This window comes from Apus apus, chromosome 4 (genome assembly GCF_020740795.1).
Source record: "Apus apus isolate bApuApu2 chromosome 4, bApuApu2.pri.cur, whole genome shotgun sequence".
NCBI classification, from domain to species: domain Eukaryota; kingdom Metazoa; phylum Chordata; class Aves; order Apodiformes; family Apodidae; genus Apus; species Apus apus.
Genome location: NC_067285.1, coordinates 628,511 through 656,481, shown reverse-complemented (window position 1 = coordinate 656,481; position 27,971 = coordinate 628,511). Strand labels below are relative to the sequence as shown.

At 46.7% G+C, this 27,971-nt stretch overlaps 1 protein-coding gene across 29 annotated transcripts in view; it reads left to right on the top strand.

Annotated features, from left to right (window-relative positions):
• The window catches only part of JAKMIP3 (Janus kinase and microtubule interacting protein 3), a 79,838-nt gene that overhangs the window by 8,208 nt on the left and 43,659 nt on the right, over positions 1 to 27,971 (top strand). For 27 of the 29 annotated variants that reach the window (XM_051617571.1, XM_051617568.1, XM_051617570.1 and 24 more), the window contains 4 exons: positions 15,272 to 15,417; positions 20,088 to 20,228; positions 22,700 to 22,908; positions 24,049 to 24,546. In XM_051617571.1, the coding sequence (XP_051473531.1) occupies positions 22,774 to 22,908; positions 24,049 to 24,546 (633 nt within the window). In that variant the 5' untranslated portion in view covers positions 15,272 to 15,417; positions 20,088 to 20,228; positions 22,700 to 22,773. Of the gene's footprint in view, positions 1 to 4,850; positions 4,911 to 13,046; positions 13,067 to 15,271; positions 15,418 to 20,087; positions 20,229 to 22,699; positions 22,909 to 24,048; positions 24,547 to 27,971 lie in introns of those variants that run through there. The other 2 variants (XM_051617566.1, XM_051617567.1) reach the window with 2 other exon arrangements.

The following is a 27,971-nucleotide window of genomic DNA, read 5'->3' as shown; positions in this document are numbered from 1 at the left end:
GTGTTATGAATGAACATGTGGAACTAGGGAAAAATAGGAGCTTCTGCTAAAAACATCATTACTGACATTTAAAAATAAGTCACTCAACAACTGCATTTGACACTGAAGAATATTATACAGGCCTGACTATTTTTTTCTGCTTATATTTCTATGTCAATCAACAAACAGTGGTATCACATACTGTTAGGCAGCTGGAGAGTAGATGTACCTCCTGGGGAGGGATGTCTACATGGAAATAGATGTACATGGAAATCTCCAAATCATGACTGAGAGGGAGCAAAAAATGCAAGGATCTGTTAAAGCAACAGATACATCTCTGGAACAGAGTTCAAAGATATTGCTGTACACCAGCTCTAAATAGAACCAGGTGATTCAGTTAATAATAAAAACAGTCCTGGCAATTGTGAAATACACTGTTCTGCCCCCAACCCACCTTGGGCTTATTGCCTGATCTTTTCCTTTGCCTTAGCATCCCTTAGCTCTTGGTCATGTCTCTAAGTAGGGCTGTTTGTAGCAACGTGTGTAGGAGCTCTGCGTGTGACTTAAGACCACAGGCAGGATCTTCTGTCTGTTTATCGTCGTGTTGACCCCTGCACTGCAGTCCCTGTGTCTGTGCTCTCAGCTCCAGGCACATGGTGCAAGGTGTGGAGGTATCAGTTTTAGTGATGGGGCAGGTGGTTCCAGCAGCTTTTCCTTGAATAACTCGGGATATGTGAGCATGTGCCCTCATGGCCACCACTGTGTCCTCCCCCAATGGTCACTCCAACCCCCCCCTCTGCAAATTAACAGAAATAATTTTGAACAAAGCACCTGGAGATTCAAACTTGAAGATCAAACCCCACTTTCAGGTGCTTAAAGGAATGTAGAAGTAGCCTCAAGGCATAATTCCCTGGGGTACCTGGGAAGATTTTGCCCTTTGAGATTCTTGTAAAAATACTCTTTAATGCTTGAATAATATTCTAAGATGTTAATACTGAGTGTGACTGATTGCTGTGATAGATTTGTTAAATAATGCCATACCAAGAAACCATTATTTTAATACAGATGTTTACATATGTGCATACACATACAGACACACTTGAGGCTCTCCATAGAGTAAAAACATGCTAGGAAAAAGGAAGTCAAGCTGTACAAAAGAGTTTGTACTAATTTTTTCTCACAAAGATTTTTTTTTTTTTTCCCCACTATGATCAACACTGAGGACCTGAAATGTTCTCTCTCATAAAGAGCAATAATTGCTCTTTTACCCACATGGCCAAGGTGTGCACATCAGTTCCACTCCCTGATGTAGCTGGAGGCATTTCTTGACATGGAGAGCAGGCAACAGAGCCTTTCCCCTGAGGTGGGCCCTTCAGGAGCAATAGCTGGTAGCATGCAGAGCCTTGGATGCTGCTTTAAAAATAGGCAACTGTTATTTATAAATGACTTTTCATAAAACTTGGTTTTGGTTCACTAGCTCAAGGTTGTGACTAGGAGCATAATTTCATGCATATGTGTTTCACATTCATGTGACTCATCCATTCGATGTGGTGCAAGCCTGGGTCTCCCAAGTTTCCCTAGAGTTTTGGATTCCAAGCACTGGTTTGACTCCCATTGAGTCAAAATTCTGAGCCATTGTTTCTTGTTATTTACAGCCAAGGTCAGTTTTATTACATCTAAACTCGGGCCACCAGCCATACAGGTGAGATTAGTAGCAGTTATTTGTTACAAAACCTGTAGTTATTTCATCGTGTTTTCACAACGAAGCTGAAGCAGTTTTCTAGATCTGGGTTGTGTCCTCCCTCCTGCCTGTCTGTGGAGTCTGTGTGAAACGTCAGAAATCTGAAGTGAGAACCTGAATGGCCCAAACTTGCCCCCGGAGATTAGAATATTGCTTCACTTTTTTCTGTGACTCATAACAGTTCTAGGTCATTGTTTTCCAGGAGTGCCTTTGTGCAGTAAATCATAAGGGGTTTATGTCAGACTGCTTTTCAGAAAGATGTGGCTCTCTTAATTGCTGTCTCATTCATGAGGGAAGGACTAGAAAGGAGCTTACAGAGCCAAAACTGCATGCAAAATATGGTGCTTGGCAGCCTTGCAGTACCTCTTGGTAAAGCCTAATTTGGATTCTGAAATATTTGTCATCTTCTCTCTGGGGAATAGGTTTTGGGGTTGTTTGGGGGTTTTCAACATAGTGCCACATCCACTTTGGAGATGAAGCATGAAAATTTATTTTTAGCATCTACTGCTAAGTCATCAGAGATGATAAAGGATGAAAAAGAACAGAATTTACAGGTCCCTTCTCTTTGGCAGTAGCAGGAAAAAACCCCACCTTCCTTCCTGGCCCAGTGAGAAGCTTTTCTCTCCTAACCCCTCTTAAATCACTTTGGGGGAGCTAACAAGAGCAGAGAGAGCTGAGCTCCCAGTCCTGCTGGGGTTGTTTGTGTTTCTTTAAAATAGAAATAATACTGAAGTTCATGGAGGCTGCTCTGTGCTGAGTGGGTTTGCTCCCAACCCTGAGCTCCTGGGGTGCAAGTGCTGCCAGGCAGGAGAGGGCACAACTCCCAGGATCCCAGTCCCTGGCCTCTGCTGCTCTGGGATCCAGCTGGTCCTGCAGGCTTGCTGGGCTCAGGTTGGATTTGTGTCTAGATTCCTTTGGGGTTTTGGTTTCCATCGAGGGAAAGCACATGCTGACACGGGGCAGTGGGAGCTGTGGGCTCAGGTCACGTGCTGGCCCAGCTGGAACGTCTCCGAAACAGTTTTCTTTATTGGGAAACTGCTTCCTCCATTTAAGCTCCTCCCATGTTGTTGTTGTTTTTTGTCCCACATCCTTCAACCATGGGCTATCCCATGGTATGTACAGAGTCCAGGCCCTTTGTTAGAAGAAGTATTTGAAGCTCTTGCTGGCAAACACCTACCAAACAATACCAGATGATCTTCAATATTTCAATGATTTGAACAGATCTATGGCTGCATATGGATGTTAAAACTGTCTACCTGTCTTTTACACCAGTTTTTGGCTGCTGTTGGAGCACCCTGTATGTCAAAAGTCTGATTGTCAGAAGTCTTGTAACCTCGGGGGCTTTATTAAATCCAGTGGAGATTTGTAGAGTCTGATTTGGATTCAGCTGTACTGGCAGTGGAAGAAAAACTAGAAAATCCTTGTATGTAAATGACATCCACGTTCTTGCTTCTAATTAAAAAATTGAAGAGGAAGACTTGATGTAATTAAAGTACATGTTTGCTAATTTATCACAGGCTGAACTCTCTTCTTGGGCAGATGCTTCTGGAAGTAAACTTTCAGCTTTCATTTTCCATAGTAACGGGCTAATCATTCAGTGAGCAATTGCACTTAATCGTGGTTTTCAATTCCAGGGGCCGGGCCTCAGGGAGTGGAGGGGCCAGGGCTCCCTGTGGAAGCAGCAGCCCTGCCCCCAGGCACTTCCCAGTCTCCCTGTGCTGGGCATTGTCCTTGGAGCCCCTGGCCTGCTGTGCCCAGAGGGGACAGGGCTGGGCCTGAAGCCTTTGCTTTCTCTCTTGCTGTTGTGAATTACTAACATACAGACTTTATAGCAGCAGTGACAACCTCTTTCTTATCTTTGTTTTAAAGTGAGATAGAAAAAAAAAAAATAATTCGAAAATAGCCCTGGGGAAGAAAAATAGTCAGTTCTCTAGTATCTGATCTAACAGGGAACTGGGACATCTTGGATAAGGCAAATAATCTTGTAGTATCTCTATAGTGGCTCTGGGAACACCCCAGGTCCTGCCTGCGAGCTGCTGGGGATTCATGGGGCACAGGACAGCCCTGAGCATCCCATGCAGCAGTGTCCTCTGGGCAGGACCGTAGAGGGAGAGGAAAATAGATCCCGGATGGGTGATTATCAGGTCTGTGTCTCAGACCAGCTGGACTCTGGCACTGGAGCTGGCCTGGCCCCGTGGGTGTTCAGCATTCCTGCAGACAGTCTGTTGTGGCCCCGTAGATGTTGCCACGTGTGGCCTCATGATGAGCTAGGCTGCAGAGGATAGTGTAAGAGATGGGATTTTACATTGGAATAGGCTTGGGATTCTGTAATGCTGATGAGCTTTCTTGTTCTTGAGCTGTGGGGCTTCACGGTTCTTCAGCAGCAAGAGCTGGGGTTGCAGGGCAGCACCCTGGGGTGCTGCTGCTCTGTGGAGGCTCAGCCAGGCTGGGAGCAGCCTCAGCCTGCCCCAAATCCCCAAAGGCAGAGATTTCCATGCGCAGCAGCTCCGTGGCCTTGGCAGTGCAGAGCAGGGGGAGCAGCAGGGTCTGGCCCTGGGGCAGGGCTGTGGTGGGACTGGAGAAGCTCCTTCCTGGCTTCTGCCCAGCCATGGGGCACCAGGGGAGCACCCACCCTCCGGCTGATCCGTGTGGGTGTTAGGGCTGGAGGGATGCTTCCCATGGGCACAGGCAGGAGAGCAGGAGCAGAGCCTGGCCCTGGGGGGGGGGAGATCCCCATCACCTCCAGCCTGCCTGGGGGCTTCTCCAGCAGGAGGCTGCTCTGCTGAGCTGCAGCTGCACCAAAGATCTGGGGATGCCTGGCCAGGAGCAGCACAACTCCTGGGCTAAGGGAAAGACGCCACCTTTTCTTGTAAACACAGTGTAGAAGGAGGTTGGGGATGTTTCCTTACTCGCTCAGCCCTGTTCCCGTGCAGGCTTGCATCTGATCTTTCCCCAAAGAAGCCGCTTCCTGCTGTCATAATCTAACCAGATGGGGAGGGTTCAGTGGAAATATCTCGGGAGAGACAGGCAGGGAGGTGGATCCAGGAAGCAGATCCTCCCCGTAATATTGGCATGGTTTGGTAAGTTCCATCTGAAAAATAAAAAGCTGCTCCCTTTGCTGAGTCACAGCCCCTCGGAGCTGGAGCTGTGACGCGCCGGGAGATGCTGCGCTGCTGGAGTTGAAGCAAAGGTGAGGAAAGGCTCTCCAGAATCCTTCTCGAGTGCATTTCTTGTCTGAAATTATTTTTTTTTTAAAAGAATCAAATCTCATTAAAGTATCTTGTAACTTGAATTCCGTCTGTAGAGGTCTCATTCCTGTCTTGCAGGGCTTGGGGCTGCGTGGCCCTCCCGTGGCACAGGCGGGCGAGCGATGGCGAAGGCAGAGGGCAGTCCCTGCTGGGAAGTGGGCTGGGGCTGGGCTGCCCTGGCAGGGGCTTGCTCCGGGTGCAGGTCTGCTGGGAAGGAGTGGGCAGCAGGGCTGGAAAGCTTTCCTCTGGGTGGGAAGGGAAGGGCTGTTTGTTTTTCCCCTGGCAGGGGGTAGGTGGTGGGTGGCAGGTGCGTTGCTCCCTGCGCTGCTGAGATGTACCTCCCAGAAAGCAGCTGATGCTTTTCTGTTTGAGTGTCCCCATCCAGCCTGCTTCCCTCACGCTTATAAAGCTCTCTGCAGCTCAGGCCTGGTACTTTTCCAAGCTTTGCACTGTTGTTTATTTGCTGGAGTTGAAACAGCTTTGTTTATACTTGCTTCTGTACTATGTTCCAGTGGTTCAGATGCACAAAGACTCTTTGCTTTCCGAAGCTTGGTCGTCATCTTAAGGCTACAGAACTGTGTGTCAAATCCAGAGAATAATTTTATATGGGTAGGAGGATGTTATGGTTGTTGAAGGAACAACAGACAAGCTGCAGGTAGTACAGGGACACAGGAGCATTCATTGATAGCAATTGAAAAGGAGCATTTGGCATTTGAAAGTAATTCTGGTTTTATCAAAATGCTGCTAAGATGTGTATTGACTAAAAAAGGCTCTTTGGTTATTGTTTCAAATGTATCTGTGGACATTTAATTTGTGGTCACTTGTAAAACTGCAGATTTGTATGTTAAGGATAAGAACATTTCAAAAGTAAATATCAAACTTCAGATGCTCTGACTTGAATAAGTGTTTTGCATGTACCTTATAATTGTTTTTTTTAAAGGTAAACAAAAAGCTTAGGGATATCTGTAGGGGCTGTGGTTTTGCTGCTGCACAGGCACTAGGGCCAGCTTCAACTCCCCACCAGCTGTGCAGGAGCCCCCAGGCTGAGCTGACAGCCCACAGGGCAGGAGCAGGGCTGCCATCCTGTGTGTGCACCAGCTCAGGAGGGGACAGAGGCTCCTGGGGCTCCCGTGTCTTGCAGGCACAAAAGCAGGGAGGCAGCTGGGCTGCCACCCGGCCAGGGCCAGAGCCAGGGTTTGGAGAAGAGACTTGCAGCATGGAAACCTGTACCTCTACTCTTCCTTACATACAATCTGCAGCTTTGTCCCACCAGCTCCACTTGTGTTCCTCACCCAGGTTCCTGCCTGAAGACCTTGAAATGGGTCTGAGTGGGATGCAGAGCATCTCCTCAGCCTGCCCCTCTGCATTGCCTGGCTCCTCCACTCCATCTCTGCCTGCTGCCGAGCTGCTGCTGCCCCACTGCTGGCACCCTCTCCTCCAGCTCCCTCTCTCTGGCCCCTCTCCTTCTGGCCCCTTTCCCCACCTCTTAGCCCCTGGGCTTCTTTTCCTCTCCTCCTCACCCAGGCAGGTCCACTCCCAGGCTGTCTCACCAGGACATCTGTCCTGTCCTGCTGGCTTTTAAGCAAGGCAAGATGAAGGAAGAAGCTGTGTGATTTCAATACAGAAATTTAAAAAACAAACAACAAAAACCAAAGTAAACCAGAAGGGCAAATATTCTCACTGAAGGGAAGGGCTGAGGCACCTGGTTCCAGCCCTCATGCCCAGTCTCCCTGCAGCTGGAGCAAGGCAAGTCCACACCTCACTGGGGAACGGGGTGCTGGGGTGTGGGTCACCCCCTGCTTGGTGCTGGGAGCCAAGGCCTTCTCTGGAAGTTCATTGGAGACCTATTATTATGATCATTATTATAATTATTATCATAATAATTGTTGTTGCTATTATTATTATTATTATTATTATTATTATTATTATTATTATTATTTTATTATTATTCTGCTAAAATGAATTTCCTATCAGCCCCCCCTTTTTTTTTTTTTTTACCATCTTCTCCCTTTTAGCAAAGGCAGAGCAGTGTGTGGGGACTGGCCAGGTACTGCCCACCACTGGAGCAACTGGGAGTGGTGCTGTGAAAGGGGCACGTGGAGCTCAGGGCAGACGGGTCTGCACCACATGACAGTGTCTGTGTCACAGGGACGTGCTCTCCTTCCCCTTCGGTGGGGCTGTCACCCTCGTGGTACATTATTTTACTGTGCCCACTGAGGGGAGGAGTTTTGTCACTGATTTCAGGAGGAACAGGATCATCATTTTAATTATGCTGCAGTAGTAAACAAGTGTCAAGGAAAAAATATTGTCCTGTACAGAGTGTACATGTTTTTTATGGCCCTGTAAATATTTTGAAACTTTCCTAATCATAGCCTGACTGAGGGCAATGCTGAGGTAAACTGGGCCTGCCTTGGTGCACATGATGCTCCTTTCTGTCTCCCTGTCTAAACAAAATGGGCTTAAAATACACATTTTATGTGTTGTAGGCTTAAAATAGATGTAAATATGTGTTCATATTCACATTCTCCCTCTGCCGTGGAGCTCCACGGCCCAAAAGTGAGATGTGCATCCAGCCTATACTTGGGTCCAACACTGGAGATTTTGGTACAAATATTTTTAAATGCTCTGATGAACACTTGTTTGATTCAGGAGGAGGAACCCTGAGGTGATGTTGGTGCTAGCTGGAAACCAGAAAAACATGCAACCTGCCTGCAGCTGGGATGTTCCTGTGCTGCTAAGCAGCACTGAGAAGATGCAACATTTTTCTTTTTTTTTTTTTCTGGCGGGTGGTTTAATGGGATACAATTTTAAAAACAGATGTAGGGACACGTTAGGCCTGTAATGCACACTTGATGCAAGCTGGGATTAAGGTGAGGCATTACCAGAAATGAGGACACTCTCGCAGCACTCCTCGTTGTGCCATGGTTGGACTGTGAGGCTGCACAGAACTATTTATAGACTGTAAGAAAGCAGAATGTTACCCTGCACTGGCTGCACAAACTGGGAGCTATCTTGGGCCAGAGGGGCCATCCTCTGCCCTCACCCCTCGGGACTGAACAGGGGGTGCTTGTGCTTCAGCTGCCTCGTGTGAGAAGTGGAATGAAGAGCAAAAGGATAGTCCTGACTGAAACAATGAGGGAGGCTGCAGGGGAAGCACCTCGATGAGTTTTGCATTCCAAGTTATTTCCTGCAGAGCCCTGGTCTGTGTAGGGAGGATGCTGTGAAGCAGTGAAGCAATGTGGAGGTTTAATTGTATGTCTGGAGCAGTGAAGGAATTACAGCTAACGAGAAGAGGGGAAGCTGGATTTTAATAGTTATATGTGGCTGAAAAAAAGTGAAGCTGCAGTCATTTTTACTATGGGCCTCTTAAAAAAAAAAACCCACACCATCAATCCCTGTGTGCTGCAAAGGCTCTGTAATTTGAATAATACTTCTGTGTCTTTTAGTTCCCTTCCACAACCAGAGGATGTAAAGGCCAGGACAGGCTGGGGAAGCAAGGCCCTCCTAATGCTGTGCCTTTCAGGGCTGATGTTGGGGCTGCACCTGCACATCTGGACAGTTGTCTCTCCCATATTCTGCTTTACTGCTTCCAGCAGGTCCCCTCGGTGTGTTTGTATCCTGGGGAGTTTTCTGATGGGTGTAGCAGAGGCTCCATTGCTGACTCCAGCCCAGGAATGCTGTGGTTCCTCGTTTGGAAGGGGTCTGAGCAGTGTGTACTAAAAGCAAGGGTTTCAGAGCAACAAGGTTCTGCTCTTGACATGACTTGGGAGGCACTTGCAGTGAAACCTGTTGTGCTGCTGCTTTAGTTACTGGGACTGAGCCCGAGGAGACTGCTAGGAGAGCTGCATTGTGTCTTTTACAGGCTGGTGTTTGTCTCTTCTCCCAAGTAGCTAGTGATAGGACGAGAGGAAGTGGGTTCAGGTTGTGCCAGGAGAGGTTTAGGTTGGATATTAGGAAGAATGCTCTCCTGAAAGAGTGGTGAGGCCTTGGAATGGGCTGCCCAGGGAGGTAGTGGAGTTGCCATCCCTGGAGGTGTTCAAGAAGTGTTTAGATGTGGCACTTCAGGATATAGTTTAGTGGTTGTGGTAGCTGGATTACAGTTGGACTCTTCCAGCCTTAATGATTCAGTTCTGTGACTTTACCAGCACTGCCACATGCCCTGTTGGGGTTGGGTGCTGCCAGCTCTGCTGCTGTCACCTGCACCCTGGGGCTCAGAGCAGCAGCCTCTTTCTCCCGTGCTGAATTTGGCTGGCGGTGGCTTGACCCCAGGAGCAGCAGCACAACCCCGAGCTGCTGCCAGGCCTGTGGTGTGCAAATCAAAATGGAAGATTCCTTTTTCCACTGGGAAAATCATGTAGGTACCTCCTGCCAGTGCCCCACAGGGTGGCATCTTGTCCTCGTATTAGTGTGAAGAAGTAACTGAAAGGTCCTTTCCTCCTCCATGGTGTCAGTCATTTTGTCTGCCTGTTGAACATCCCTTCAAAAAACTTACAGATTCTGATTCCTTTATTACTGGTTGTGCCTGTCATGTGTTTTTAAATGAATATGAGTATAATAATGAGTACCTACCCCTTATCTTTCTGCAACATTATAGTGCTTTTCATCTCATTTCCCATCTCCTGCTATTACCATCTAATATCCTGTTTACCTACCTGTGTACGCAGCAGATGTCCTCAGCAATGACTTGATCTTTGTCTGCAGGATATGTCAAGTTGTATTTTTAAATATAGATTGTCTTGTACTTTCCCATATTGAATTCCATGTTGCCTAGTTACCTAATTTTCTAGTTTGAAGTTATTGTGGTTTTTTCTTCCTTTTTCTTGCTTTATATTCCTTGCTTGTCTTGATTGACCTAAATAATCCTTTATTTGCCTGCAGATGTTATCCTCCCCTTTACTCTTGTTTGATTTTTACAGGTTGCCAGCAGAACACCACACACTGCTGGCCATGGCTCTGGTCCTTGGCAATCTCCCCATTTCAATCATAATTCCTCCTGTTTCTATCCCCCATCCACGACTACAGTTCCTTACACATCACGGTGCTAAATCTTCTCAAGAAGTTAAATGCCTCAGTGTCCATCCCTCAGGTGTGCACCACGAAACTGGGGTTCAGATTTCATTCTCCCATCCTTTACCCACTCCCCTGCAAGGTTTTGTTGAGGTCATGCCTTCTAGCCCACGTGCAGCTGTGGAACCCTTCTGCCTGCTGGGGGAAGGTCCTGCAGGGCATGGGCTTCTCAAGGCTGCGATGATCCATCTGTCTTTGCACAGTTTTTACATGTATTTTGTCAAAACTTTAACAAACTCAGGTTTGTTAAACCCTGCTGTGGAGCAGGCACAGCTAATGCTGTACATGATGCTGCACATCTCCGGGTCTCCTGGAGCTTTGCAGACACTAGTTCCAGCCTCCACTGCCACTGGAGACCTTGCCTGGCTGTGATGGCAGCAGAAGGCAGGGACACAGACCCCAGCAGGAACGTTTGTGCCTTCAGGCATCCTGGTGGGCTTCTCATGGGCAGAATCCAGTGCCTCTGCTCCCTGCTGTGGGGAGCCATGGTCAGCTTGAAAGTCAGCAGCCAGGTGGACACAACCTCTTAGCTAAAGGCCAGTGTAGTGCAACTGGAGAGAAGCAACTTTCTCTGAAGGAGTAAGCACAGAAGGCTGAAAGATTGGAAAACCCTGAATTCAAATCCCAGATTGCCCAGCTGCCACGCTGGGAAGATCTCCTCCCTAGCTTTCCTCAGTCTGTCTGTGAGAATGTTTCCCCAGCTCTTACATAGCAGTTTTCACAATGGGAAGCAAGGCTGGAACTTTTCCTGACCATCCAAACAAATCATGAAAGGGAGATACCTGCACGGAGGAAGTTCTCCTGAGGGAAGACATCAGCAGGCACTGCTGCCAGAAGGTGCCTCTTGGGAAGGAGAGACTGGGACACAGAAGTGAACTCCTGCAAGTAAATTTCAGTGTCCCAACAGAGAGCATGAGCAGAAGCAGATGCTGATGTTCCCCATTTTACCTTTTTTTTTTCTTTTTTCCTTCACCCCCCACCCCCACCAAGGAATGAGAGACTGTTCCAGACACTTACATACCCTGATACTGCCCCGGTTGTGTCCCTTAGCACAACCAACAAGCTGACCCGACCTTCAGCTCTGCAGGTACCAGCTGGTGCTGGTGTCAATGTGCTCCCCAGGAGTGCCTTGTCCTTCAGAATCTCACAGCTGGGCAGCAGCCAGGACCAGGGGAGCTTTCAGAGCTGCTGCTCAGTTCCAGGCAGTCACAGAGAACTTGTATCACGGTGGTGATGCAGTTGCTGTCGTGGTAGGAGTTTTTCTCTTTTCAAAATATAATTTGTCTCCTAGTTCCTGGATGTCTTTTGTGGACAGGTGGAGGCCACCTGGTGCAGGAGGAGTTTTCATCCTCTGTGTACGTTTGTTATTCCTGGGGCAGGTAGCAGCAGGCTCTGGAACAGGGTGTCATTTCTGTTAACTTTCACACACACACACTTGGTTTGGCTGGCCCACCTTCTGAGTTGCTCATGCCAAGTATTTTTCCTTCTATTTTTTTTTTTAAATCTGATATTTTTTATTCATGGTAGTGTTTATTGCATTTGGTCTAGCATTAGAGGGATCCATTTATGTCATTCTTGTTACTGAAATGATATCCTGAGTATGCTAATGTGTACAAACTGCCCCTTTCTGGGACAGTCAGCCTGATAGGCTTGGTTAAAAAAAAAGTTATGGAGCTCTTGTGTCCCAGAGGAATGAATCCTTTGACTTTAAATGTTAAAGTTAGGTGGAAATAACCCTTACTCTTTCATTTCCCTTAAAAGCCTAAAATATTTCAGACCAGGTCTGTTTCTGCCATGGTGCAAGGAAGTGATAAACCCTCTTACTGATCTGTCTGTGACCCTATGGAGATGTGGAGAGCTACATGGCAAGCAAATGGACTAGAAAGCTTGATGCAGCATCTCAAATCAAATCAGCTTTAAAAAAAAATCAGATTATAGCTTAAAAATTCTCATGCATGTACATCTGGTTAATGCAAAGGCACCTTCTAACAGCAACCACCTTGACAAGGTCAGCAGCAGTGAAGCTCCACCACATCTGTGCCCCCTCCCCGGGGCACTGCCTCAGTGACCAGCCTCAGGGGCAAGAGGGTTCATGTCACACCAGCACTTCTTGCTCTTCAGTGTGTCCTTTCTTACCTGCCTTCAGCATCTCCTGTCTCACTGGCTGCTCTGCCTCTCCTTTGGGAAACACCAGCTCTGTCAGTGCAAGGCTCTCCAGCCTGGCTGTGTCATCATCCAGGAGGGCATTTTGCTTTTTGGGTTGTATTCAATCATCTGCCAGAGGCTGGGCTCTTTCTGTTTTAAAATCCTTTAAAAAATTAGGGTTGGAGATAATGTACTTAACGAGATAAAAGTGGAGTGTTTCTCCTTTTCTGTGTAAATACTGGGTACTTCAATACCTCCTAGGGGTGACAGGATGTGCTGGTTCCTGACCTCACCTCGTGGCACAAGGGCCAACAGGGTCCTTCTCTGCAGACCTGAGAGCCTGGGCCAGTCTGAGGTTCACAGAAGCACATCTGAGTCCTGCTCTCCAAGCTGGCAGCTTGTTTGCCAAGAAGCTGCTCATCAGAAAGGGCTCAAGAGGCACCAGAAGGAAATGCAAAATTTTAAAAAAGTTATCAAAGGGCAGTCAATCTGCTTGTGTTTGGTGCAGCCACGACTGGATGTGAAGCTGCTTTCACATGGAAAATTCTTCCTAGATGGCACTATTTTTCATGGTCACCCAAAAAAACCCACCCTAATCTTGGTATTATAAGGATTAAATGCTATGCCTAAGACTTTATATACTGCTTCTCTTCAAAGCACCCAGTGAGCTCTGCTGTCCTCAGCCTCCTTTCTGTTTTTTCCTAACATTTCAGCTGTGCTTACCCTGGAGATGAGCAGACAAGGGAAGCCCCTCTGCCTCGTGTCCACGTGCAGCTCAGGGCTGTCATCCCTCTGCCCTTAGGAACTGCAAGAGATTCCTCTGGGAACAGAGCAGCAGCCTTGGGATGGCTGGCTCCAGCAACTCATCCTGTTTTCAGCTCTGAGGGTAAACGATAACTTGTGTATTTTGTGGCATCTTTCCTGACAGAGCTTTCCTCATCAGGGAGATGCTCCAGTCCCCCAGTCATCTCCATCACCCTCCTCTGGACACTCTCCAGCAGTTCCCTGTCTCTCCTGAGCTGAGGAGCCCAGAACTGGATGCAGTTCTCCAGCTGTGGCCCCACCAGGGCAGAGTAGAGGGGGAGAATGACCTCCCTTGACCTACTGGCCCCTCTCTTCATGCACCCCAGGATTCCATTGGCCTTCTTGGCAGCAAGAGCACACTGCTGCCTCACGGATCGTTTCCTGTCACTGGCTTTTAACCTGGAGCTCTAGAGAAGTGGCTTTTAGGCACTTAATTTTTTCCTCCAAGGATATTAATAACTGCATCATTACAATGGATGGGAATCTTCCTGCTGCCTGGAGTGGGGCTTGGCTCAAGCACCTCATTGCTAACCCAGCAGAGCAGATGGAAGGAGCCTGGTCTCGGGGGCCTTGGGGGAGGCTGCAGGGGGACATGCCTGTTCCCAGCCACATCCTTCTTCTCTCACACCCTTATTCCTTGCAGAGATCTGCTCTTTCTAAAGGTGTATTGGAGCAATATCTTTTCTTTTTTTTTCCAGATCCTTTTGTGCTTGCTAAATATTTCTAGATTTCCCCTTAACTCTTCAGTGCATAACTTAAAATATGCAGTATCGATGAGCTGGGTGTTTTGACTCCTTTCTTCATCACACTCACCAGCTGTGGGAAGGCACTGCCCACCTGCTGGTTATTGGGTGAGCTGCGAAATACGTGAAAACTGACAAAATAAGTAGATACACAGCAGTTCATTCTGAGCAGTGATTCAGTGTCCCCAAGTGGTACTAGTGGTAAATTCACAGAACGGTTTAGGTTGACAAAGACCTTTAAAGGCCACCCAGTCCAACACCTGTGCAGTGAGCAGGGGCATCTTCGACTAGGTCAGGTTGCTTCTCTGATGTTTGAGTGATTAATAATGAAAAAAAAATACTTATTTGTTATTTTTTGCCAAGTGTATATGCTAAGTACTGCAATTCTGATCTCCTCAGCAAGGTTTACAAATAAGTGAAGGTTTGGTTTGGTTCTTTTTCTTCGTGTCTCCATTAGTACTTTTTGACAGAGAATTTGCCCAGAACAGGAGCTGAGGCACAGAGGTGCTGGGGAGGGCAGCCCTGCCTGTTGGGCTGCTGCCCTATAGCTGGGGAGCTCCAGAGGGGGGTGTAGGTGTCATCAAACCTCTGCCTGACCTGAGGGGTGACACCTGGGCTGTCCCATGCCTCGGACCAGCTGCAGTGGGAGCCAGGCTGTGTGTAGAATTTCATCCTTGGTAAATCCACCTGCTGCAGCTGCCCCGGGCAGTGGGAAGCCAGTTCTGCAGTGCTGCCCTGCAGGTGCTGAAGGCCCTGCTGCTCCAGCCTAGAACCTAGAACCTTCACAGGTTCTGACCTGTGAAAGCCTGGGCTTTTCAGCTGAAACTGGCAGCGATAGCTCCCTTGGTTTGTCTGTTGTACCTGTGTGTAACTTTGAGCTCTCATGGGTGTTTCTGCAGCTCTTTCCTTTGAGAAGACAAAATGTTATGCTGTTGTCTTGTCTCCCAGTTTGTTATGAGAGACTGTGCAGGTCCATGGATGAACACCAATAATGAAAAGCTCTGCTCTCACTGAGCCCTGCAGGGCTCTGATATATTGAATTGCCAGCTGCATTCAGGAAGGAATAAAAGGCTGAGTTAATAACCCCCGGAGCACATCCTAATGTCCAGGACTGTTTTTTATTTCCCTTTCACATGCAAAGATGTTACTGTGTGATAGAAATCCACATACCTAAAATAATTCCAGCTAATTGTGTGACAGTACTTAGGAATGACTTGTGTTCATTACTGGTTTCCTGCCCTAGTTCCAGTTCTCACACCAAGTGTTCATGTAGTTCTGCCCACTCCAGATGTTCAGAAACCCCATGGTGTGAAACTGGGCACTGAACCTGAAGTGGTGGTAATGGGATATTTGAACAGCTTCTCTTTTCTCCACTTGTTTGTCATCTCTCAGTTGGATATCTCCCTCAGCTTTATCTTCTCCAGCAATGTCCCTGCCAGAAGCTGGCCTGGTGTCAAGAGTAGCATGTTGTCTCTTCAGTTACCAGAATGCAGAAGATCTCCCTTCCACCAGAATTTACCTAAAGCTCTCTTTGTCTTTCCCAGGGACCATCTTCCTGTCTGAGATCATGCTGAAGGACTCACACTTGATTCCATGAGATTTTGGATGTCCAGCCTCCACCGGGACCACCCTTGTCAAGCAGATGCTTGTGGGAGAGGAATGGTGTTGATCCCCAGCAGGGTCCCCTTTGGTGGGTACTGCAGCCTGCCCTCCTAAAGCTTCCTCACAACCTTTATCATCACAGTTGATCATAGTTAATGACATAGGCATGATCCTCCAACAGTCTGTTAGTCTGAGCACATTTTTGATTGCTTTCTATATCAGTTTATGGGCCAAGGAACATGTTCATTATTAAAAATGTGGGCAGAGATAGGATGAAATTGGGCAGGGGTGTCTAAGCATCAAGAAAGGGTTGTCCAAACTGTGATATTTAGTAATGAAAAAACAGCTTTGAAAGAATCTGATCCTAATTTTGGGGGGGAGAAGGAGCAGCTTTTCATTAGTGTTTGATGAGCATTAAGAACTTGCAACCTTTCATCTGGGAGACTGACCAACTTTGCTTTCAAATGCCTGTTTGCTGCTGTTCAATGCAAATGTTTACCTTATTTTACAACTGGGCTCACATCTCCTGAGCAAGGAAACAAACTGACAAACAGAGATACCTTTTTTGGATAGGTATGCTCAGCCCAATGAAAGCTTCCTCCTCCCATCAGTGTCCTTCCACGCTGCCCAGCTCCTCAAAGCTGAGTGTGATGAGGATGAGTCATTCTGGAAATCAGTCTTAATTCTAAAATCTAGCAGGCACTGGCTTTGTTGCCACAGCAGTCTGTTATTTTCAAGTTCATTGATAAATTGAATAAATGCAAGAACTGAAGATCTTTTGTGCCAGGGTTGCAGTTAAGTACGGCCTTTTCTGCTCCCCGATCCAGCTGTGTTGTGTGTTCATGCAGAAGAGGGTTGGAGAGGTAGCATTAAGTCGTTATTTAGGGATGTTAATGACATGCTTAAAATGGTCTGTAAAGTGCTTTTGGATCATACGGTGCCATCTGTCTTACAGCTGATTGTAGTTAATTACAGGGGCATGAATGCCTTGGGAAAATGGGTGGCAGTACCCAAACGGTTTGTTTGTGATCAAGATAATGGAGCGACATGATATTAAACTGAAGGAATTAAGTCTGAAATGCACTCCTCACTAATAATCCTCCACAGATCAGTGGAACGATTCTGGGTTGCTCCAGTTTAACTGGGAATTCAGACAGGTGTGGGATTGTGAAACTCCTGCAATAACCCCCGTGTGGTTTTGTACCTTAAGTCGTGTGAAGTATCTGAGAGACAAAAGAGAAATGAGCTTCCTACATAACAGCCACTGCTTCAGATGAGTTATTCCACTTTGTGCAGTTCAGCCCTAGGAGATGTCAGGGTTGCACAGACTGGGGTGGGGTTAAACTGGTGGTGGTAAAATCTAAACATTGAGGGTTTTGTTGTGAGTATGTCTTCCAGTACTGAGATTCTGTTAAAGTCTGCTGCTTTGCCCTAAACCAGGAGCTGTAACTGACACCCAGCTGTGTTTTGCATTTAAAAAACCCAACAAACTGTGTAAATCTTATAAAAAAGCTGTGGGTGGGATCTGAGGGGGTGTGTGTGAGATGCAAACAGGTAACTGCACACAGTGAGTCTGCCCCCAGGAATCCCTGTAAGCCCCGTTTGCACAGCTTACAGTCTGCAGGGTCTGCTTGGGCTCTGTAAACGTGGTCTGGCCATCAGTGATTTAAAGCTGACTCTGGCTGAGGGACTAATCTTTGAGGAAAAATCGGGTCAGTCAGGATTTGACATGTGTCTGTTAAAGCTGCTGTTGGAATTGATCTAATCCGAAGCAAAACTTTGGCTGGACTTCTATCTGCAGAGCCCCATGACTCCATGGTGGGAGTTGGGGGAGGGGGTGGTTGATGTCTTTAATTTAAATCAGATATTCCTTCATCAAAGACAGCTTTCAGAAGTTGCTCTACACTGGAAAATGTTGACTGGTTGGTCTGTTTTTTTACCTTACAGAAAGAGATTTGCCCTAAAGCAGCCAGCTGTGGGGGAGGGAGCAGGTTCCTTTGCAATGGGGGGGCAGCCCACGAGGGACTGGGAGCCCATGGCAGTGCCTGGTGGCTCTGTTTGAAGTGGGGATCTTCAAGGCCAGGCACTGATTCCCAGCAGGCAGGGCAGTGGGTTGGAGGACCCTGAGCACACGTGTCTCTCTGTGAGGAGAGTCCTGGTCCCTGCTGCTCCCCCTGGGGCCTCCCAGTGGCTTTGAGGAAAGGGGTTGTTTTGAACCCAAAACTTCCTCAGCAAGGACATGGTCAAGACTGGTGTGCCCCTTTGGCAGTTTCAGCTGAGTTGCATTTTTTTAAAAGAAGTGTTTTATCAAACTTGTTTCCATTTAACCTGTACCTAAAACAGCACAAGGGGGAAAAAACCCCTCCTGGGATGTGTACAGGAACGGTGCAACGTAACTTTACATATGTGACAAGATGTGTCTTGGCAATTATTCGTTGCTCTCAGGGCTTCCAAGGCTTGCTGCCTGCTTACTGCATTTTCCATGTCTTTTCCAACAGCTTTTCTTCTCCTCACATTGCAGCTGAGGGAATAACACAGTATTTGTGACAAATGTTTGTATAGAAAAAAACCACCACACCACAAAACCAGCATGTGAGGGGATTAAATTGGCAGAGCACTTTGGCTTAGCTTAAAATACCTTTCCAGAGGAAAATACATTTTCCTGTATTCAGATCTCCAGGCTGCTGAAATCCGAAGTGAAAAATCAAGATTACTCAACAAGAGCTTCCCCATATGAGGAAGTGGGAATTCAGCCATAGGCAATATTACATTTTCTTTCCATTATAATATTTTGAGTTCCACCAGAGACTCAAAAGTTTTGTATAAACTTATTAATCATAACAATTTGTCAAAAATAGAAGACAACAGTGATCACAAGGCTGTACCATCCATTTGAAATGTTCAGTCTTTGTAAGAATAGTGCATTTCTCAAGTTATGTTTTGCTGAAGATATTGGCACTTTGGGTGGGGAATTATTAATTTATTTTTCAGTGCAGTGAAACATTGATCTCAGAAACTGCTACCTAGAAAACACATTTTCCAATTAGCCTTGATGTCTGAATTGCAAGTCAGGAGGCAAAAAAAGAATGACAAGCCCTGCTAAAGGCAGCTTATGATGCATTATTAATGCTATTTTCAATATCAAACATGCCAGGAATCATATGCATAATATATTCCCCCAGAATCAAAACACACGAAGACTTCTCTGCTAAGATGATGTGTCTTATAGATGCCCTCTCTGCATAACACAAAAAACCTAAGAAAAATAAAAAAAGGTCAAAATGCAAAGACGAGGGGAGTGGTTTTACAGGACATGGGTCCTCCTGGGGTGCTGCCCAGCTCCCTGGTGCTGCTGTTCCTCTGAGCTGCTCTGTCAGCTCTAGGGCTGGGACTGCCTGAGGGTCTGGGCCCAGCCTTTCCTAAGTTGTCTAGCCTGAAATCTGTCAACTCGTGCAAGGAAACCTCTATAACATTTAAAACAAAATTTAAAAGCTGAGACACTGAAAGTCTGAGGACACGTGGTGCTGCAAATAGAACTCAGACAGAATTCCCACCGGGCAAAACGTGCTTGGAGATGCGAGATCTCGGTGTTGCTGGGGAGGGGCAGGATGCTGTGCTCCTCTGCATGGAGCCCCCAGGGGCTCCCTGAGGCCCCACCAGCACCTGGTAGGGGAAGGGTTGATCCCCAGGGAGTGTGTGCCCAGGGTGTCTGACCACTCTGCACCGTTCCAGATGCTCTCTCCCAGAAAGCCAGCTGCTGGGCTTCTGCTTCTCTAAGAACGTTTTTGCCATATCAGTTCCTTAGGGTTTTTTTCTGTAAGGAAAACTACCAAAAATTCTTGTAGCTCTTGTCTGGAAAAAAATAATCCCTCTGACTGATGAGTCTCGAAAATCCCTGTATTGTTCCAATGATGATTTGTCTGGCATTCAAATGTCAGCATTTAAAATCTTCTGTTATGCTGCTTCTCATTTCCTAAGGTGGTGAAATAACCTGACTCCTGCTACTGTGTCTAACATATGTTATAACATATTACTTAAGAAAATAATTGTAGTATGCACAAATGCTTCATTCACTCCATGGGTAGAGTTCAGTGCCTGTGGCTAGAGACTGCCCCATTTTTTGTCTCTAAAGAAAGGAGGGTTTAGGATCTCCACTGCAGAGCAATCACTGGTGTCTTGCATCTCCTCACACAAAGAAGCAGGAATCGTAAGTACCAAGAACATCTACTCCTGTTAATAGGTTTTTCAGACAGTATCTGTAGAATTGTATTTATTGCTATTTCTTTGACCAGCCAAACATTTCTTTCACTAGAAACTTCAAGGCTGCAAAGTCAAACCTGGCTAAGAAACATCAGAATTGTGGCTGTTTGTTGTATGCCTTGGTTTGGGCAACTAATGCCAGGAATTTTTTATTTCTCCTACTCTTTCTCTAAGTCTCAGCCTTTCCCCTCCTACTCTGACCCAGTGTAGATTTCTAGTGCCCGCTTGTCCTGCTTGATCTCCCCAGCCCTCAGCAGCTCTGCCTGGTTACTCCCAAACTCCAGCCAGTGCTCCCAGCTCCATATCCCATCTCTGTATCCCCCAGTGCAGCTGCCTCCCTCTGCTCTCTTCTCCCTAATTGTGAAGGGTTTTGCTCTTAGAATTCAAACCAGGCTGTTGTTATTATTTATTATTATTATTATATTGCTATTATTATGCAGTTACTATTATTATATTGATATTTTAGTATCGTTATCTATTGTTATTTTGTAATTACAGCTGCCCTGTATTGTTAAGCCTCTTCACTGGTGCTTGGAGAGGGAACAGTGCTGCTCTGTTGTGGTTTTCACTATGAGTCAAGATGAATAAACCAAAGCATTGAAGGTCATCATCCAAAAGGTTGTTATCCACTTTAATAAGGTTAGTATTGACAAGGCTGGAAACTTTTCCCTGAATTTGAGGGATTTTCTGTGTTTTATAGAATAAATTCAATAGATCTTTAAAACAAAGATTTACTTCAAACTAGAAATGTAACAACAGTTAAAAACAAATCCAAATAAGTTTTGGACTGAGAAATACCTATAATCTGTTTAGGATATAGTTTAATCTAAGCAAGTCAAAGTTTTCCACTGAAATTTTTTTCATTAGATTTTACATTCTTCTGCAAATGTACATGTTGTTGGAAAATTCCCAATCCCTTCTGCCATTCACTCCAAAAGAATGAAACCATTTTGTCCTCCTCCTTGGCTCAGAAGTTGGCCCAAGTCTTACGTGACAAATGGATTGAAAGTCAGAGCCTTTTCACCCCTGGGTTTCAGACCTCCTCTGCTGCCAAGGTCTTTAGGATTATCCAGTTCTCTCCACATCCTTTTGGCCCTTCCCTTTGCTGCTGGTGTTTCCCCATTGTCCATCTCCTTGAGTGTGGACCTGCAGGGTGATCACGTGAGCTGCTCCCCTGAGTTTTTCAGTCATCATTTAACTCCCATTAATAGCTTTCCATGGACAGTTTGAAAACTTTTATACCACTCAGCCTTGTCTAGAGAAGCTGAGGCAACTGTCTCTGTGTTGCTGTTTATCTTTTCCGTAAGAGTGACCTGGCCTTGCACAGCCAGAGTCTGGATCCACAGGTAGAAAAGTTGCTTGGGATGATTACCAGGGAGCTTGTGCAGTAGTGTGGAAATTCTCCTTCCGTAGTGATTTGACTAAGTAGTGTTGTTACAAGAGAAGTTCATTCAGAAGGTGTACAGAGTGTGAAAAAAACATTGGGGAAGCATCCCTGTTGTGGGATGGAGCACATGGTACCTACATCCTACTGCTCCAGGGCAAGGCGAAGCCCCCAGGACACAGTATTTGCCCAGAATTTCTTGCTATCCTCATGTTTCTGTTAATCAAATCTTCTCATGCTATTGATGAGCTCTGAGTTAAATACTGCCCAGAGGAAGAACTGGCAGCAACCTGAACACCCTCCTACTGGCTTGTTCAGCCCAGAGTGATCAACTGCATGACACTAATTAACTGTCTGCTCCAACAGCTATGAGAAATTAACCAAATGAGGAAGGAGAAGCTGTGGTAACTTCAGTCAAGGTCACCCCCGTGCAGACAACTCATAAATCACAGGGGTTTCACTTGATTTGGAGAATAGGCTGTTTGTTTATTTTCACATGGAACTCTGTCAGAGTTTTCTGAGCCATAGGATGGATGCAGCATAAAAATGGTATTAACATGGAAAACCACCTTTATCTGTCTTTGTCTCGGATTGCAAGATCATTGGAGTGAGTTTGTGTCTTGCTCTTTGGCTACCTATGCCTATGCTAGCACGTAAGGTCTTTTTTACAAGGAGATGAGTTTTCAAAAACTCTTATCCCTCTTTCCTTACGAGTACTTATTACAAAGGACCCTTGGGTTTCATTGATAATTCAATGTTTTAACTTTGGCACAACCTCTGTGGGCTTTAATTCTGCTCACCCCTTCCAGAACACTGCTCTTTGTGCTTGGGCAAAGGCTGCTGGAGAACTTTGAAAAAAAAATATATATAAAAATCAGCAAATGAGTGTAGTTTTTAGCACTGTTCTTAATATGATAGTATTTGTTTCGCTGATGAACCTGAAGTTATCATTATAAATTGTGTATATGGTATCGTTTATGACTGTTGGGACTGATGGGTTGGCACAAACTCTATCAATGCACGAAGCTGGTGAAGCTGGGTCCCCTTTTGCCTGGTTCTGTGCTGTTTAATAGAGTGAATTTCCTTGTCTCAGTTTTGTTTGCTTAGATTTAACTGGAAACCTGGTAGTGTAAATAAACTGCTACATTGTCACCAGGCTTAGACAAATGTATATAGATCTAATTGCTGTTTTGCTGACACAACAAACTTCTGTGTGGGAAACTTCTGCTGCCTTTGTGTAACCTCTGCTTGCCTCTCTAGCTTCTTGCTATTTTTATGACTTTTATTATCTTCACCATGGATTTCTGAAAGGTATTTGTAGAAAACTGGACATTGCTTTTCTTAAAACTCCTCTGTAAAGAGGAGGGCAGGAGTGTTCTGCCTGTCCTGGTTTCGCAGCTGTTGCTGTCTCCAGTCACACTGCCAGGGGATGGTGCTCGGACAAGCCTCCAGAGCATCCACGTCCCCTCCGCTGCGTGAATTTCAGTGCAACCGCAGTGACAGAAAATGTTCAGAGTTTGTGATTTAGGCCTTTTGCTCTGGACAGGTGTAGAAGAAAATACTGTCACACATGACAAGGCATCCAGCCCGTGCTTGGTCCAGGGAAGGGTCCCTCCAGCGGGCTGATTGTGCTTCCCGGGAAGGTGCTGCGTCTCGGCGTGCTCTCGGCGGGCGCGGCGCGGCCCGCCGGGCTCTGACACTGCTGCTGTGATTTCCCTCCTTCCAGGCGAGCAAGAAGATGTAGTGGACGGAGGCCAGGCCGAGACGCCGCGGGGCCGCACGCCGCTCCCTGCCGGCACCATGTCCAAGAAGGCCTCGGGCAGCCGCGCCCGGGGGGAGAAGCTGGACGCCTTGGCTGCCTTGCAGGCTGCCAACGAAGAGCTCAGGGCCAAGCTCACTGACATCCAGATAGAGCTCCAGCAAGAAAAGAGTAAGGTGTGCACCTTTTCCTTCCCTCCCGCGGGGGCAACGCCGGCAGCCGGTTGCTTCTGGGCACTGCCCGCTGGCCGCGCTGCCCGCCTGCTGCGCCCGAGCCAGCCTCCCGGGGAACGCGGGGCAGCCCCTCTCCTGCAGCTGCTCCTCTGCCTCGCCGTGAGGTGCCCGGGGTACAAAAGGTCTCTGAGGGCGAGGGGGCTGCAGCAGCCTGGCCCTGGGTGGGAAAGCCGAGCAGGGCTGGCCAGCAGGCAGCACAACTTGCTGCTGCCATCCAGGAAGAAACCAGCCGGGAAACCTACACAGCTGCATGCCAGCAAAACATCTGGAAAAACACACATCTGCTGGCAACAGGTGGCATGATGGTAGCAGTGGGCTGAAGGCTGGCCACATCCTAGTTTCTCTTGCTGCAGCTTTTCCCGGTAAATATTTACCTGTTTACAGGGGGTGGCTGCCCAGAGGGGTTTGAGTGCAATTTTGTCTTGTTAAGAAATTCACTTTGAGTCTTCCCTTCACACTGATTTCATTTGGGTTTTATGCTTTAAATCCTCCCACCTGGCTGCTTACCGTTTTCAGATGCACAGTCACAGGCCTCAGCTCTGCCTCCCCCTCTGATTGCCAAAGGCTCAGGAGCCCCAGGCTCACCCTGGGCTTTGAGGGAGCAGCAGCTGATGCAGCTTGAGCTTCAACTTCAAGAGCTTTCAGCCATCACCTTCAGACCACTTCTCAGTGAGAGCATGAAAAATTTATTTGCTTTTCCCTAATCCTTCAAATTAGTTTCCACTGGTAGATTTTGGGGTTTTTTGGTCCCACAATGCTAATAGAGACATGCATTACCATGCAGGGACAGAATCATATTCTGCCTGTTTCCATTAATTTGCATCATTATTAGGCATTGCAGACTAAGAATCTAATGTTTAAAGAAGCTTCTAGAGGTGTGTGAATATATATTTAAATAGAGCACTGTTAATCCTTTCATTTTGCAACAGCATTTGCAGTTTTAAGGCTGAGGACCCTGTTTTCAGGCACAGACATAGAGCCTTAAGACCTAATTTTGTAAAGTGATCCATAGCATTCATAGATAATATCATGATTTGTATTAATCATCGTTGATTAAAAATACTTCTTTGTTTTTCCTTGTAGGTCAGCAAGTTGGAAAGAGAGAAAAATCAGGAGGTTAAGCAGATCAGAGAGCACGAACAGCACAAGAGCACAGTGGTGGTAACTGAGCTTAAAGTCAAACTTCATGAAGAGAAAATGAAGGAGCTCCAAGCTGTTCGAGAAGCACTTTTGAGGCAGCATGAAGCTGAACTGCTTAGAGTAATAAAAATTAAAGATAATGAAATCCAGAGACTACAGACCCTTCTCAATGCTGTACGGGATGGGGGTCCTGACAAGATGAAAACGGTGCTGCTGACAGAGGCAAAGGAGGAGGCCAAGAAGGGGTTTGAAGTTGAGAAAATAAAAATGCAGCAAGAAATTTCAGAGCTGAAGGGGGCTAAGAAACAAGTGGAAGAGGCTTTGACTGTGGTCATCCAGGCTGACAAAATTAAAGCAGCAGAGATAAGGAGTGTGTATCACCTGCATCAAGAGGAAATCAGCAGAATTAAAAGGGAGTGTGAGAGAGAAATTCGTAGACTGGTATGTGTTGCTGTCTACATCTGTGCTTTTACTACAGTTATATTATTTATAGTAAGTAAATGAAAGTTCAGTGCTGGACTTAGATGAGCGAAAAAGGAGAGGGGTTCAGACTCCTAGAGCTTGCTTCAAATCTGGTCTATGTTTGCTAGTAGAGATGGCAAAATGATTTAAAAAAACAATCAGGATGTTTGGTAAGGAAATTTTTTACCTGTGTCAGTGTCCATTAATGCTGTTCATATTTCAGATGTCAGGAAGAGGCTTTGGGTTACTAGCTGGTTCAGGGAATTCTGTAACACAATTCTGTTTCTTGGCTTCTGTTTGCCCACCTTTTGGTCCTTACTGATCCACCTTGGTCCCTCCCTTTCCCTGCCTTAGTTCCTGTAAGCACCCCATGATGAGCTTTACCCAATCATCAAATGGATGATGCTGCTTGGAAAAGGGGAGAACCTCCTGTGGGAGGGAGAGTCCCTCTGAGAGGGGAAGTCCTTGCATGAGAGCCTGCCAGGCCACTGACACTCTCTGGGTTTTGGGATGATTTCTTCTCCACTGTCCCCTTGGTGGTCTCACCACTCACAGTCTGGTGAGAGTGCAGCTGATCTGCAGAACTGTCCCTGAAGTGCTGCTGCCATTCCCAAGGACATGGGAACAAACATAGCACCCATATTCTTGTGATGTGCAGTTTCGGCTTTGCCTCAGTTTTGATTTGAAGTTACCACCTTCGGGGGTTTGCCACACTTTTTGTAGTAGTCAGTGTCTCAGAGTAAACTCATTCGTGTCTCTTCTAAGTTGTTATCCCTTGACTATTAACCAAATCCTAAAAAAAAATTTGAAAGCACACAACCAGCTGACAGACCTGCTCCAAGTCAAAGCATGAGGCTGCACCTCCAGCACTGGGTGCAGGTCTGGGCCCCTCACTACAGGAAGGACATTGAGGGGCTGGAGCGTGTCCAGAGGAGAGACACCAAGCTGGGGAAGGGGTCTGGAGAACAAGTCCTATGAGAAGAGGCTGAGGGAACTGGGGATGTTCAGTTTGGAGAAGAGGAGGCAGAGGGGAGACCTCATTGCTCTCTACAACTACCTGGAAGGAGGTTGTAGGGAGGTGGGTGTTGGCCTCTTCTCCCAAGGGAATAACAACAGGACCAGAGGAAATGGCCTGAAGTTACACCAGGGGAGGTTTAGACTGGATATTAGGAGGAATTTCTTTACTGAAAGCGTGGTCAGGCCCTGGAACAGGCTGCCCAGGGAGGTGGTGGAGGTACCTCCCTGGAGGTGCTCAAGAACCGTGTAGATGTGGCACTTCAGGACATGCTGTAGTGGGCATGGGAGTTTTTTGTGTGCTTTTGGGGGTGTGTGGTTGTGGTTTTGGCGTTGCTTTTTTGTTGTTGTTTGTTCATGTCGGTGGGTGGGTTGTGTTGTTTTCCGTCCCCCCAGCCCTGGTTGGACTGGGTGATCTTAGAGGTCTTTTCCAACCATGACAGTTCAGTGGGTCCTGGCAGTGCAGCCCTGCAGGTCCCACCCCAGGGCTGGCACAGCCCCCCTGTGTCCTCACAACCCTCAGCCCCTGATCTGGCACAGGGTGACAGATCCCTGACTCAGGTCAGGGGGATGGACCCTTTATTGAGCCACCTCTTCTCTTAAACTTTAGGCTGGGTTTTCCCCCTGGTGCATTATTGTAACTTATGAAGAGGATATTAAAACCATTTATAACAAACTGATCTATTGATTCTGTTCTAATATCCTGCAGTGTAATTACTTCCTTCTCCAAACATGCATTACTAGATGCATTGATTTAGTACTTCAAAACAAAAAGGTGGCTCCTGTACATCCTAAATAAAATTGCTGCATTACATGAAAAGTCCACACTAATGGCCTCTAATGTGGGAGTTATAAAATAAACATGTTCTCAGTGATAAGGAACAGAGTGGTTTGAGGTTATATTTTTCTAAATTCCCTTTGAAAATCAAACTTTTTAAAAAATTCCTCCTTGAAAGAATCAGATTATCTAACTGGACTAATGAAATTACTGGATGCCATCATTTTACCAAGCCCTGAGTGCTTCCTGAATGACTTGAAGCCTTCTCAGCTCCATGGATTCCACCTTCACTGCTTCCAGGGGGAGCCCTTGGCTGCCGGCACCTTGCGGGGAGGGCCCCGCCATTCCCAGGGGGAAGGCTGTGCTGCCTTGTAGGGGGAAAGCTCTTCTCTTTGTGAAAAGGAGGCAATTCTCAAAACACTGTTACTGAACATGGAGCTTTTTCCCTTTCTAAGATCGGGGCCATCAATGAGTTCTGCTCATTGAGCCTTCTAGGGGCTGCAGGAGACAGAGAAGCGCAGGGTGTCCTGGCCTGAGCAGCTCCATCCATCCCTTGGAGCACGGGATCACACCCTCAGGGAACAGCTGGGGCAGATACCCAGCCCTGAGCTGCTGGTGGAGTCACTCAGGATGTTAAAAGCTCTGTGATCGTGTACGATGCTTCATTTAGTGATTTTAATCAAAGGGGGAAATAACCTTTGAGCAAATTACTATTTCACACCTAGAGAAACAGTGCCTGGGCTTTTCATTCAGCACAGAGGAAGACAGCTTGTACTCATTCCTGTTTGACTTTGTAATTATGTGAAGCCCTTTAACATAAAGTACATTTTTGAAGTTATGTATCTCTGGTAGGAACAGTTTTTCATTTCCAAGTCAAGTACATCTGTGCAGACTTAGCTTATGGAAAATACTTCCATACATAGTCAGACAAAGATTGTTTTAAAAACATGAGTTAGTAGGAATCCAGTATTCTCCTTACGAATTAAAACTGGGGTTTTTTTTTCATTATTGGACAGACAAAAAAACATTTGTTGATGTCTCACTTTGTTTAGACTTTGGGCAAGATGTTAGATGGCCCTTAAAGCAATAGAAGTGGCAGGAAGCTCCAATGTTATGCAGAAAGGAACCGTCCAGCCGTCAAATGTACTCTAAGCCAATTGGAGCTGGTTTTGGTCTTCAGCATCATCCACTTTTGTCAGGTTTTGCCAAGGGAGATGCAGGGTATTTATTCTCAGGGTTTCAAAGCAGCCTCCTCTGCTAGGAGCCTGTCTGTTTTGTTGAATTACTGCAACTTTGAAGCAGTGAAGTTGTCGCATGAAACCAAACCCGGGGCCAGTGAATGAGCTTCCTCCTGGCCAGGCTCCTCGGGTGAATCCCTGCACTGTCCCCCTCTCCCAGCACAGATCTTGCTGAGGGCAGAGCTGCCCCTTGACCACTCAAACCAGCTGTGCCTGCCCATGTGCTCTACTCATCCCCAGCAGGAGAACTCAATCCAAACATTCCTGTGGTCACAAGGAGAGCTCCAAATGCAGCTGCCAATGGGCACTCTCAGGCCAGGACCCGGCACACACAGCAAGCACTGACAGCAGAGGGGCAGTATTTGCAAGTGGTA